Source organism: Cebus imitator, unplaced genomic scaffold (genome assembly GCF_001604975.1).
Source record: "Cebus imitator isolate Cc_AM_T3 unplaced genomic scaffold, Cebus_imitator-1.0 Scaffold296, whole genome shotgun sequence".
NCBI classification, from domain to species: Eukaryota; Metazoa; Chordata; class Mammalia; order Primates; family Cebidae; genus Cebus; species Cebus imitator.
This window is the reverse complement of record NW_016107611.1, coordinates 2,442,904-2,455,787: the sequence shown is the minus strand read 5'-3', so window position 1 is coordinate 2,455,787 and position 12,884 is coordinate 2,442,904. Positions and strand designations below refer to the sequence as shown.

General features: G+C 53.5%; 1 protein-coding gene across 2 annotated transcripts; it reads right to left on the bottom strand.

Annotated features, from left to right (window-relative positions):
- Positions 1 to 9,908: 9,908 nt before the first annotated feature.
- IGFL1 (IGF like family member 1) lies at positions 9,909 to 11,473 on the bottom strand. 2 transcript variants are annotated; one of them, XM_037729151.1, is made up of 3 exons: positions 11,357 to 11,473; positions 11,027 to 11,080; positions 9,909 to 10,933 (listed from the first exon to the last, which is right to left on the bottom strand). In XM_037729151.1, the coding sequence occupies exons 1-3, from the start codon at positions 11,379 to 11,381 to the stop codon at positions 10,653 to 10,655; spliced, it is 360 nt and encodes a 119-aa protein (XP_037585079.1). In that variant the 5' UTR covers positions 11,382 to 11,473; the 3' UTR covers positions 9,909 to 10,652. The 2 variants fall into 2 exon arrangements, with proteins under 2 accessions (XP_037585079.1, XP_037585080.1); XM_037729152.1 differs by having other exon boundaries at positions 9,909 to 10,918.
- Positions 11,474 to 12,884: the final 1,411 nt, after the last annotated feature.

Genomic DNA, 12,884 nt, shown 5'->3' with positions numbered 1-12,884 from the left:
TAGATACTCGAGGACAGGCTTCCACCAGGACATCCTGGTCCTGCCTCACACAACTGGGCTCCCAGACAGAAGATAGACCCAAGCACAGACATGGATGCCTCAGAATGGGCATGTTAGGAAGGGGGACTCTGAGGATCTGGTGGTGGGATTGGACAGAGTTGTGTTTATAGGCCCTTCTGACACCTTAGGAAGGAGCAGGGACAGGACTTTAACAAAGGGCTGTATGGCCCCAAGGCCACATCATGTCTACTCAGAAGCTCTTAGTGTCCAGGGAGCCCTGGACAAGCCCCCATTGCCCTCACAATGTCCCAGCCTCTGAGGCCCCCATGCTGTGCTACAGTCTTCCTCTACCTTCCAGATGCTGGGCTGATTCAGTTGCTCTGAGAGACCAGGCTTAGGCCATGAGGGTGGGCTTGACTCCTTCCTCCTCAGAGATGCCCACCCTGCCCCTGCCCCAGGAAAGAGGCTCCCATCTCTAACTGACTTATATGCAGGCCCAGCCTCCCCTCTTCTTGGTAGAGACACTAGGACCTAGTGCAGGACCCCACTCCAACTTCTCAGAAAATGCCTGGAACCAAGAATCTGAGAACTGCACCCATTTTTGGAAGACACTAAAGGGCAGCTTTGTCAGTGGCTCTTAGAGAAGGAAGAGGTGCTCCCAAGTTTCCTCACCATTTATCTGTGACTTACTCAACCCGGAGCCTTCTGTACTTCCTAGTGTTATCACTACTTGTTTGTGATTCACTCAAAAAACTAGATATCTAGTTCTAAATATATGATATTTTATCACGTAATAATATAATCTGACACAATGATATAATAATATTCTATCATTGCCTAGAATACACACAGTCCCAATAAGAGGGTCTCAAACAATCCAGCACAGCACTCTGGTTAGTGCATACTGTCCCATTTTCTAATCCATTTTTTTTTCAATTAAAAATAACATTGTTTATGCCCAACTGAATTGGTTTTACATGCTACTAGCATGTCTTAATCTGTTTCCTGGAAACCACCACTCTAGCTCATGCTAGTGAGGCATGGAGGCCAATGGAGCAGACAGGGAGATGGTGCTGGAAACGGTCTGCTCTGCCCCAGGAGAAGGTGAGTGCTGAGCACTCTGGTATTTATCACCCTCTTCCCTTGTCTCCTGCCTCCAGAGAGAGCCCCTATCCATGCTCCCCAGGAACACAGATGCAGGATCTTCCACACATACAAATCGACCACATCCATCCCTGCTAGGACCCAGCCATGGTGCCTACAGGGTGACAGGTCACCTTGCCTGGCCTTGAGGAGAATGGCCTGTTCCTGACAGGCATGACCTATGAGCTTCCCAGCTGAGGAATTCCTGCAGAAGCTGGGAGGGGCCCACAGAACTGACCCAAAACAGCTCCTTCCCCTCTGTCTTCACATCATGGCCTCAGGATGGCTCTTCTCAGGGAAAATCACAACCCAACCCTCTGAAAAAGCACATTAAGGAAAAATGCCTTTGAGAATCTCAGGATAGGTATGGAAATTCACCAGAACTCCACAGTGATAATGACACTGAACACAGGAACCACAATAACCAAAACTAAGGAGTTTTATTTTCCTACCTTCTCTCTCTCTCCTCTCACTGTCATGAACTTCATGAAGACACTGACTTTGAATATTCTACTCAGCTCTGCATCACCAGTGTCTGACATAAAGCCTGGGACATGTCAGCTTCCAAGTGAATCTGTCCTGGATAAATGACCATTAATGAGACAGAGAAGGAGTTGGAGAGCCCCCAGAGGAGTGTGAGTCCCAGGGGTCCCTCCAGATCCACTCCTACCTTCCAAACCTGTGAAAGTCAGGTGCCTGAGTCACACAGCCTCCCACCCGAATGCCAGGAGCTGCAGGTGAGTGGGAAGTTACTGGATTCTGGGCCATGGACCTGGGTTGTGAGGTTGGAGCCTAAGGGCCACCTTGGGAGCATGTCATAGCTCAGTAGGATCCTGTGGAATGGCTGCGCCAACGTGTGAGTGTGAGAGAATGTTAATGCCAGGAGCATCCTGCACCTTCTGTTTACCAAAGAGGCCTCACTGCGGGACATGAGAGTGAGGCGGGTAGAACAGAAAAGGTGGAGAGTGCACCAGTTCTCCCCTTGGCTATCAAAATGTCTGAGATCAAATCTACTGTGACACATACTCTGCCTGGCACCCCTCCCACCCAAGGACCCAGCCTGTCTCTGCAGGCAGAACAGGTCATCACATCACCAGCTCCTCCGGTAATAAAAGGAGTGATAGTGATAAAAAGTGGGATAACAGGAGCTGCTGAGATCTGCTGATCACCTGCTCACTCCACTGCAGCTACCCCAGAGCCATGGTTCCCCGAGGCTGCATCCTAAGTAAGAAGGACAGGACCCCATTCCCACCTGAGCCCATCTCCCAACTCAGCCACCTCCAGGGCTCGCTCCCCACTCTACCCTACACCTCATCCATGTTCCCATGCCTGGCCATCTCCCCAGATGACTCGCTCACAGCAATTCCCCACTCACAGCCCCAGGTCAGCTCCATCCACAGCCCTGCTTTAGTCCCTGAACTACTGACCAAAGCCATACCAAGCCCCGATCCCACTCCCACCCAATCTCCTAAATGTCAGTGCTAGTCACACCTGTGGCTGCCTGGTTACCAGCTCCTCCCCTTCCCTCTCCCACAGTTGTCTTGGCTGCTCTCTGCATCTTCAGGCTCCTCTGTTCACATGGAGCCCCAGGTGAGCCCAGGAGGGACTGGGAAGCTGGGGGATGAGTGTAGTTCCCAGGGGACCCCTGACTGGGACACACCTGCCACCCCACCTGGACCTCACCAGCTCTGTCTCCTCCAGTGGTCCCCATGAGTCCTTACCTGATGCTGTGCCAGCCACACCTCAGATGTGGGGACAAGTTCTACGACCCCCTGCAGCACTGTTGCTATGACGATGCTGTCGTGCCCTTGGGCAGGACCCGGGGGTGTGGAAACTGCACCTTCAGAGTCTGCTTTGAGAGATGCTGTTCCTGGTACCGCAGCCCCCAGCCATCCCTCATGGTGAAGCTGATAGGCCAGAGCTGCACCTCAGAACCCACCTCGGACGACAAGCCTTGTCACAGGTGAGTCCTGTCCCCTCCATGGGATTGTGGGTGCAGGGGAGCCCCCATTCTCCGTGTCTCCCTGTCTCTGCCCCCTGCCTCTATTCAGTCCACCTCTCCCTTTCCCTCCATCTGTGTTTCTTCCTCCACTTATTTTTACTTCCCTCTCAGAACCTCACTCTCTCAACACTGCCATCCTCTCCTCCTGGCTCTCCTGTCCTCTTTTCTGCCCATGTCCAGTCTCTCCCCCATCTCTGGGCATCTCTGTCCTGCTCAGTGTCTCTCTCTGTCACTCTCTCCAGTCTCAGCTGATGGAACGTCAGGGGAACAATAACTTCTGGTTTCTGTTTCCTGGATGGGCCCAGAGACTCTAACCTCTCACGATGACCCCTATGGCTGACATCAAGCAGGCAGTACCCCTACACTGCCTTCTTCAAGGCTGTCCCTTGTCTCCTAATAAATGTATGTACTTTGATTTATGTTGTAGAATGTATGAATTATTAGAGGGCTTGGTTGGCTGGGAGGGGTCACAGACAGTGACATCAGTCCGTCTTTCCTCTCTCACCCTGAGGCAACCAGGCTTCTCCACTTATTCTGTCAGAGGCATTGGAACCAGAGCGACTCCATTTTGAGTGAGGGCTAGGAAAATGAAGCTGGGACTTGCTGGGCTGCATTTTCACAAAGTTAGACATTCCTAGGCTCAAGATGTTTACCGTGAAAGGAACAAATTAATGTTTACTGCAACAGACCCAGACTTGGGAGTGTCCCGACAGACTCGGGGGTGTCCCGATATCCCGATATCTGCAGATTCCTAATTTTGCTTTAAAGATAATACCATTTCTTGCAAAATATAGTGACTAAGAAAATTAATCCTTTATCACAAACCCTTACAGTAGAACACATCTCCTCACATATAGGAGCACTGTACCGAGGACAAACACGTTCCTCCTCTTAGTTTTGGGAATGCCCTACTCTGTCTAAGCTGTCTATGGAGTAGCTGTACTTTCGCCACTAAGCTTTTTTTTTTTTTGAGTCGGAGTTTCGCTCTTGTTACCCAGGCTGGAGTGCAATGGCGCAATCTCGGCTCACCGCAACCTCCGCCTCCCGGGTTCAGGCAATTCTCCTGCCTCAGCCTCCCGAGTAGCTGGGATTACAGGCACGCGCCACCATGCCCAGCTAATTTTTTTGTATTTTTAGTAGAGACGGGGTTTCACCATTTTGACCAGGATGGTCTCGATCTCTTGACCTCGTGATCCACCCGCCTCGGCCTCCCAAAGTGCTAGGATTACAGGCCATGCCCGTCCCCTGCCCTTTTTTTACTTTTTTGAAATGAGTCTCGCTCTTGATGCCGGGGTTGGAGTGCAACAGGGGCGGTCTTGGCTCACTGCAACCTCCGCCTCCCAGCTTCAAGCAATTCTCCTGTCTCAGCCTCCAGAATAGCTGGGATTACAGGTGCCCGCCACCACGCCCGGCGGTAATGTTTGCAGTTTTAGTAGAGACGGGGTTTCACCATGTTGTCCAGGCTCGTCTGGAACCCCTGACCTAAAGTGATCCACCCGCCTAGGCCTCCCAAAGTGTTGCGATTACAGGCATGAGCCATGGCGCCCAGCCTATACTTCCCTAATAAACTTGCTTTTGCTTTGCACTGGGGATTCGCCCTGAATTTTTTCTTGCGCAAGATCCACCAACCGTCTCCTGGGATCTAGATCAGGACCCCTTTCCTGTAACAGCTCCTTATGTTCACACTATTCTTTTTTCTTTCCTTTTTTCACCTATTTTTAAAAATAATTTTAATACAGAAAGGGCACAAGGGGGACGACCGGCCTTATTCTTTCATCTGCGATGGGGAGATGGCTGCAGCCACTCCAGCGACAAGGGCCACAGGTTCACACTCCCACGCCCACATCTGCCCTCCCACTGCTTTCAGAACCCAGTCCCAGTTCCAGGAGGAGCCCAGGTTGAGGGGGGAGGCGGGAATCACAGGAAGGCTGCAGAGGGTGGTGGGATGGGCACCTGGAGACCAAGGCGGTGGCAGAGACTGAGCCGGAGCAGGTGCGGGCGGGGCAGAGGCCGCGGGCTGGGGAGGAGCCCTCAAGGATTCAGAGAGGAAGGAAGGAAAGGACACGTGGAGGGCGCGGACCGGGGAGGAGCCCCGGGATGGAGATGGCGGGAGAGGGAGGGAGGAAAGGCCAGCAGAGGGCACAGGACTCGCAGCCACCAGGTCCTGCGCTCTAGAAAAACCCTAGTGCTCAGGGCTGACTAGGCATAGGTCACAGAAACGGGGCCACGTTGCTCCTTACTCAACCCAAAAGCAGGTCCCGAAGAAGGCTTCAGCCTCAGGGTCCCCACCAACGTGAAGGCAGAGGGGCCGCCACCTTTCCGGGCCTCGTTTCCCGGACGAGGGTCTCTGCACAGGACCCAGACCCGCGCCCCTGGGCCTCGAAGTCACCTGAGGCCAACCCAGGGTCCCAGACTGCCCAAGGCCTTCCCCGGCGGATTCTGACTCAGAGGGTTCCGTCATCGCCCCATAGGTGGCAGCATCGCCTCAGTGGCCCCAGCCCGGCCCAGGTGCCAGGTGTCTGCACCTGCGGGAACTCTGGACCCGGCACATCACATGGCAGCAATTTGGCGTCACAGGGCAAACTCCTGTCTCACAGGGCTAACCCCAGCCAGGCCCATCCGTGGGCGCACACCCAGTGCTGGGTGAGCTCTGCCTCCCCATGCCCGGATTCTGCAGGGTGTGAGGGCTGAGTTGACGCGTAGGGAGCGACAGACCCAGGCCACCTAAGGGGCGCTGCTTCATCCTCCACAGCGACCTCCTAAACCTACACCCTGTCCACACGTGACTCTCCCTTTCTCCACTCTCCCCCCCACCACCCCACCCCATGAAATGATCTCAATTGATTGTACACATGGGAAATTAAAAACCTTCAAGTGGCTCCAGGAAAGCAGGAGAGAGGCGGGTCTCCCAGCTCAGACCCCGCCCCGGGAGGCCCCCACGAAGTTGCTCCTCTGGGTTGGCGCCCAAGCTACTGCGCATGCGCCGAGAAGCCCCACTCAGCCCCCGCCCCGTCTTAAGCCTGGAATCAGGCAGCTGAGTCCCGCCTCATCCTGGCCAACTAGACCACTCATCCATATCCCCACCTTCCCCAAATACACGGCATTGATATCAAAGCATCACCTCATCTGGCACAAGAATCTGAAACACAGACCACACCTTACACGAACCTGCTGGATCCCTCCTTGGACCTGACTTCTACAAGCCCAGACAGTCGGGGCTCCGGGTTCCTGCTCAAACGCCACGCATGCGCACAGAAGGCACCCAGCATCCTGTTTTGAGTTCAAATGCCACACATGCGCACAGAAGGCACCTGGCGTCCTCTCGGAGTTCCCGCCCAAATGCTGCGCATGCGCACAGAAGGCACCCACTGTCCTCTCTGAGAGGCAGGAATCCCAAGCTTCCCGGAATCGCTAGGTCTGATTTAAATAGCATCAAATAAATTGGAAAAGAATGGAAGTGCCATAAAGTCTGGCTAAGGTGATGGCATTTTCAGAGGTTTTATTAGTTGTGTCTGGTGAAGGGAGTGAGCAAGTCCTCTCTGAACACCCATGGGGATGCAGGATAGTCACTGAGGTGACGGTACCAACTCACTGACTACCTCCCAGGAATCCTCTCATTCAATCCTCTCAACAGCGCTGCATGGTCGGAACCTGGTCGGACCCTGGGCCCCACCCCATCATGCAGGCCTTAGACCCTCAACCTGGGGAGGGATGAGGAGGGCTTGGTGCCTGTTCTTCCCCAGCTGGTGACCCTCCCTTGTTCTCTGTATCTACCACGCCCCTTCTGTTTCCCCTCTCTCTCCTCTCCTCTATCCCTCTTCTCTCTATCTTTAAAGGGAGAATCTATAAAGAAGTGAATGAATGAAGAGAAACTTCCCAGCTTAACAATGAAGCAGGAGGCAGAGGATGACATTTGACTCAGCAAAGAGTCTACACATGGTCTGAGTTTCCATTCCTGGACGGTATGAAAAACCCTGTGAAAGATGCTTTGTACAATGACTTTGACCATATAGGTTGACAGGCAAATTTGTTATCCAGTGAATAGCTTAAAAGGAAACCAATCAGAAATTCCTCAAGATAACTTTATCCTTACTACACAAGATCCACTCCATCACAGTTCTTTCTGTTCTGTTTTCTTGTTTATTGGACACCTCTTTGGGCCCAGGACGGCTCATGGATGAGACAGGAACGCTCCCCAAGTGGAAGGTCCAAGGCCTGGATGATAGTGGGGCCCAGGGTTGGCGCCCGGGGTCTGGAGCACATGAGTGGATGAAGGCCCTGGGCTTCAGCTTCCTCTTGGTGGAATGTGGGTAATGAGGTCCGACCATGCAGTGCTCCTGTGAGGACTGAATGAGAGGATTCCTGGGAGGTGGTCGGTGACTTGGTACCGTCACCTCAGTGACTGTCCTTCATCCTCATGGATGTTCAGAGAAGACTCGTTCACTCCCTCCACCAGACAGGACTGATACAACCTCTGAAAGTTTCATCACCTTAGCCAAACGTTATAGCACTTTCATTCTTTTCCAATTTATTTGGTGCTATTTAAATCACAGCTAGTGATTCTGGGACGCCCAGGATTTCTGTCCCTCAGAGGAGACGCCAGCTGCCTTCCGGGTGCATGCGAGGCATTTGGGGGGGAACCCAGAGCCCTGACTCTTGGCTGATTGGATTCAGGTCCAAGGAGGGATCCACCAGGTTGGTGTAAGGTGTGGCCTGTGTTGTGCCAGATTCTTGTGCCAGATGAGGTGATGCTTTGATGTCAATGCCGCGAGTTCGCGGAAGGTGGGGCATCTGGACCAGTGGTCTAGGGGGTTAGGAGGCAGCAGGACCCAGACACCTAAGGATTTCGGGTTTAACAGGGGCGGGGCTGATTGAGGCCTCTCGGCGCATGCGCAATGCCTTGAGCGCTTACATCCTGCAGCGCAGCTTCAGGCTGGGCGTCTCGGGCGGGGACTGAGCTGGGAGACCCGCCTCTCTCCTGCTTTCCTGGAGTCACTTAAAACTTTTTAGTTTTTCACTTAAATGGCCAGATGAGACCATTTCATAGGGTGGCAGAGGAGTGGAGGAAGGAAGAGTCACATGTGGACAGGTGAAGGTTTAGGAGCTCGCTGTGGAGGATGAGGAAGCACCGCCCCGTAGGTGGCCTGGGTCTGTCGCTCCCTACGCGTCACCTCAGCCCTCAGCCCCTGCAGAATCCGAGCATGGGGAGGCAGAGCTCACCCAGCACTGGGTGTGCGCCCACTGATAGGCCTAGCTGGGGTTAGGTCTGTGAGACAGGGTTTTGCCCTGTGATGCCAGATTGCTGCCATGGTATGTGCCAGGTCCAGAGTTCCTGCAGGTGCAGACAGCTGGCGCCTGGGCCCGGCTGGGGCCACTGAGGCGATGCTGCCACCTATGGGGCGATGACTGAACCCTCTGGGTCAGAATCTGCCCGGGAAGCCATCAGGCAGTCTGGGACCCTGGGCTGGCCCGAGGGGCGCGGGTCTGGGTCCTGTGACAAGCCCCTGGCCCTGGGAAACGGGACCCAGAAAGTTGGTGGCTGCTTTGCCTTCAGACAATCCAGGTTGGTGGGGACCCTAGGGCTGAACCCTCCCCAGGGAACCTGCTTCTGGGTCGGGTAAGCAGCAGTGCAGCCCCCTCCCTGAGATCTATTCCACAACAGCACTGGGCACGAGGGTTTGTCCCCCCGGCGCAGGGCCTGGAGAATGTGCTTCAGGTGCCTCAGCAGGCCTTTCCTTCATCCTTCCAACCCCGGAGGCTCCTCCATGGCCCACACCTTCTGCACCCCGTCCCACCCAGTCCTGCTCAGCCTCCAGCTTTGACCCAAAGTCAGACTAAGAGTGGCATTTCTGGGTGCTGGACCTGCCCAGTGAGTTTTCCATGGTCCCAGGGGACGCGTGCCTGGGATGGGTGTGTGGCAGGTCAGGTTTCCATTATCGACCAGAGAAGTCAATTTCCACTAACCCTTTATTCTAATTTTGATGAACCCATACGTTAAACTTTCAAGAACTGGAGAAACTGGTGCCTGAGGACTAGGGCAAAAATGAGAAAACAAACCCATTAAAACCCTGGCTGGGTTTTCTCAGATCCTAAAGACTAGTCAAACAATGATAGCATTCTTACACATATTCCTCATACTAGGGCCATTTAAGATTAAGAAACTTTCCAAGGCTCTAGAGAAAGCTTTCCAGACCCTCCACACTAGCTAAAGATTAGATACGACAGAATGAAACATGCCCGCTTGCAGGTGAACTCCGCATGCAGGCATGGGACTTAGGATGCACATAAGCACTAGAAAAAGAAGCTTGTAATTTTTAGTTGGTCTGGTGAGCTACTCCGACCTTCTCCCCATAGCTGATTGCAGAAGGAAACGCTGTTCTTCCCCAGTCTGTCTGCATCTCCTTAATGGACATTAAGAACAGGTGGAAGAGGGAGTGCTCCTCCTGAGGTGTGATTCTCACCTCCTTTCCAGCCCACTTGGGCTGGTCCCGATGCTGGGGACCGGGTTCAGGGAGCAATGGGATGGTGGAGGAGGGTGGCCTCTGTCCCAGGGGTGGCCAGGGCCCTATTCACACAGCATGAGCAATAAAATAATAAATTTAAAAATAAATGGAGAAAGGAAACATAATTGTGTGCGTGAACAGAGCAAATGGAGAAGCCCAGATGCCTCAGAGTGACAGAGAGAAGGGAAGGGGCCCACACCACCATTTGTGACCAGTCACAACCACCCAAGCTCTGTAATTCATGAATTCTACAGCATAAATTTATAAAGTACATACATTTATTATGGTCCTGCGCTTTGCTCCTGGATAGAAAAGAACTTGAGGTAATGGAAAATCTCACAGAATGGTGAGGCTTTCCCCGCCAGCCTTGGGGTGGTGCCTCCCTGATGTTGGCCATAGAGGTCAGTCATCATGAGGGGTCAGAGTCCCTGGGCCCTCATCAGCACATGCATCTCCTGCTGTCCAGAATCCTAGAAGGGCACCTGTGGCCCTCCTCAGGACACATGCAGGGTGGGCGTCAAACAGGTCGCAGAATGAAGTGGGAGGGGGGGCGTTGAGTGTGTGTTTCTCCTGCCCCCAAATAGCCACTCAGCATCCCAGATCTCAGGTGACCCCAGCCTCTCTCTCCAGGACCATCCAGGAAACAGAAACCAGAAGTTATTGTTCCCCTGATGTTCCATCAGCTGAGACTGGAGAGAGTGACAGAGAGAGACACTGAGCAGGACAGAGATGCCCAGAGATGGGGGAGAGACTGGACATGGGCAGAAAAGAGGACAGGAGAGCCAGGAGGAGAGGATGGCAGTGTTGAGAGAGTGAGGTTCTGAGAGGGAAGTAAAAATAAGTGGAGGAAGAAACACAGATGGAGGGAAAGGGAGAGGTGGACTGAATAGAGGCAGGGGGCAGAGACAGGGAGACACGGAGAATGGGGGCTCCACCCAGGGCAGAACGGGCATGCGGCTTCCCTGCTCCCCTGCACCCACAATCCCATGGAGAGGGGACAGGACTCACCTGTGACAAGGCTTGTCGTCCGAGGTGGGTTCTGAGGTGCAGCTCTGGCCTATCAGCTTCACCATGAGGGATGGCTGGGGGCTGCGGTACCAGGAACAGCATCTCTCAAAGCAGACTCTGAAGGTGCAGTTTCCACACCCCCGGGTCCTGGTCAAGGGCACGATGGCACCGTCATAGCAACAGTGCTGCAGGGGGTCGTAGAACTTGTCCCCACATCTGAGGTGTGGCTGGCACAGCATCAGGTAAGGACTCATGGGGACCACTGGAGGAGACAGAGCTGGTGAGGTCCAGGTGGGGTGGCAGGTGAGTCCTAGCATGTGGTCCCCTGGGAGCTGCACCACCCCAGCTTCCCAATTTCTCCTGGGCTCACCTGGGGCTCCATGTGAGCAGAGGAGCCTGGAGATGCAGAGAACAGCCAAGACAGCTGTGGGGAAAAGAAGGGGAAAGTAGGGTAAATGAGCAGCCACAGATGTGGCTGGCACTGATATTTAGAAGATTGGGTGGAACCAGGGCTTCATATGGCTTTGGGCAGTTCGAGGACTCAAGCAGGGCCATGGATGGGGCTGGACCGAGCATTGTGGATGGGGAATTGCTGGGCCTGGGAACAGGGGTGAGGTGTAGGGTAGAGTGGGGAGCGAGCCCTGGAGGTGGCCAAGATGGGAGATGGGCTTGGGTGGGAATCGGGTCCTGTCCTCCTTACCCAGGATACAGCCTCGGGGAACCATGGCTCTGGGGTGGCTCCGGCAGAGTGAGTGGGTGATCAACAGATCTCAGCAGCTTCTTTTATCTCATATTCCTAGAGGAGCTGGTAACGTCATGACATGTCCTGCCCTCCTGCAAGTTCTGCAGAGACAGGTTGGGTCTTTGGGCAGGATAGGAGCCAGGCAGGGTATGTGTCATGGTAGATTTGATCTCAGCTTTGTTCTCAAGAGAGAAGCAGTGCACCCCCCACCTTCTCTGTGCTACATGCCCTCTCTCATTCCTGACACTGATGCCTCTGGCAAACAGGAGAAAATAGGATCCTCCTGATGTTAACATCCTGTGACACACATCCGCACAGCGATTCCACAAGATCCTACTGAGCTATGACTTTCCCCACTTTCCTTGGGATGTTGCTAACCAATGACATATTCCATGGGGCCCATTAGGTCCCGACCTCACAACCCAAACCCACGGTCCAGAATCCAGTAACTTCTCACTCACCTGCAGCTCATGGCATTCATGTGCGAGAGACTGTGTGACTCAGGCACCTTTCACAGGTTTGCAAGGTGGGAGTGGATTTGGCCGAACCCCTGGGACTCACACTCCTCTGGGGGCTCTTCAACTCCTTCTCTGTCTCATTAATGGTCATTTATCCAGGACAGGTCCACATGGAAGCCCATGTTCCAGGCTTTATGTCAAGACATTGGTGATGCAGTGCCGAGTAGAATATTCAAAGTCAGCGTCTTCATGAAGTTCATGACAGTGAGAGAAGAGAGAGAAAGAGAGAGACAGAAGGTAGGAAAATAAATGGGTTATTGTGGTTAAAGTTCTGGTGGAGAAATTCCACACCCACTTGATATTCCCGAAGGTATTTTTCCTTAATGTGCTTTTTCAGAGGGTTGGGTTGTGATTTTCCCTGAGAAGAGCCATCCTGGGGCCTTGATGTGAGGACAGAGGGGAAGGAGGTGTTTTGGGTCAGTTCTGTGGGCCCCTCCCAGCTTCTGCAGGAATTTCTCAGCTCATGAGCTCACAGGCCACGCCTGGCATGAACAAGCCATTCTTCTCAAGGACAGGCAAGGTGACCTGTCACCCTGTAGGCACCATGGCTAGGTCCTAGCAAGGCATGGATGTGGTCAAATTTGTATGTGTGGAAGATCCTGCATCTGTGTTCCCAGGGAGCATGCACAGGGGCTTCTTTCTGGAGGCAGAAGACAAGGGAAGAGGGTGCAGCAGAAAAGACCTCACGATAAATACCAGAGTGCTCAACTCCCACCATTTCCCCGGGCAGAGCAGACCCTGCTTCCAGCACCATCTCCCTGTCTGCTCCAATGTCCTCCATGCCTCGCTGCTATGGGGTAGAGCAGTGTTTTCCAGGACACAGATTAGGAAATTTGGTTGGGCATAAACAATATTATTTTTAATTTAAAAAAATGGGTTGGAAGCCGGGCGCGGTGGTTCACGCCTGTAATCCCAGCACTTTGGGAGGCCGAGGCGGGTGGATCACGAGGTCAAGAGATCGAGACCAT

Bases quoted from the DNA above. Each gene is read 5' to 3' on its own strand.
- IGFL1 (XM_037729151.1), bottom strand. From the start codon at position 11,381: ATGGTTCCCCGAGGCTGTATCCTGG. The intron at 11,081-11,356 runs GTAAGGAGGACA...TTTTCCCCACAG, and splicing joins TCCCCGAGGCTGTATCCTGG to CTGTCTTGGCTGTTCTCTGC. The intron at 10,934-11,026 runs GTGAGCCCAGGA...GGACCTCACCAG, and splicing joins CTGCTCACATGGAGCCCCAG to CTCTGTCTCCTCCAGTGGTC.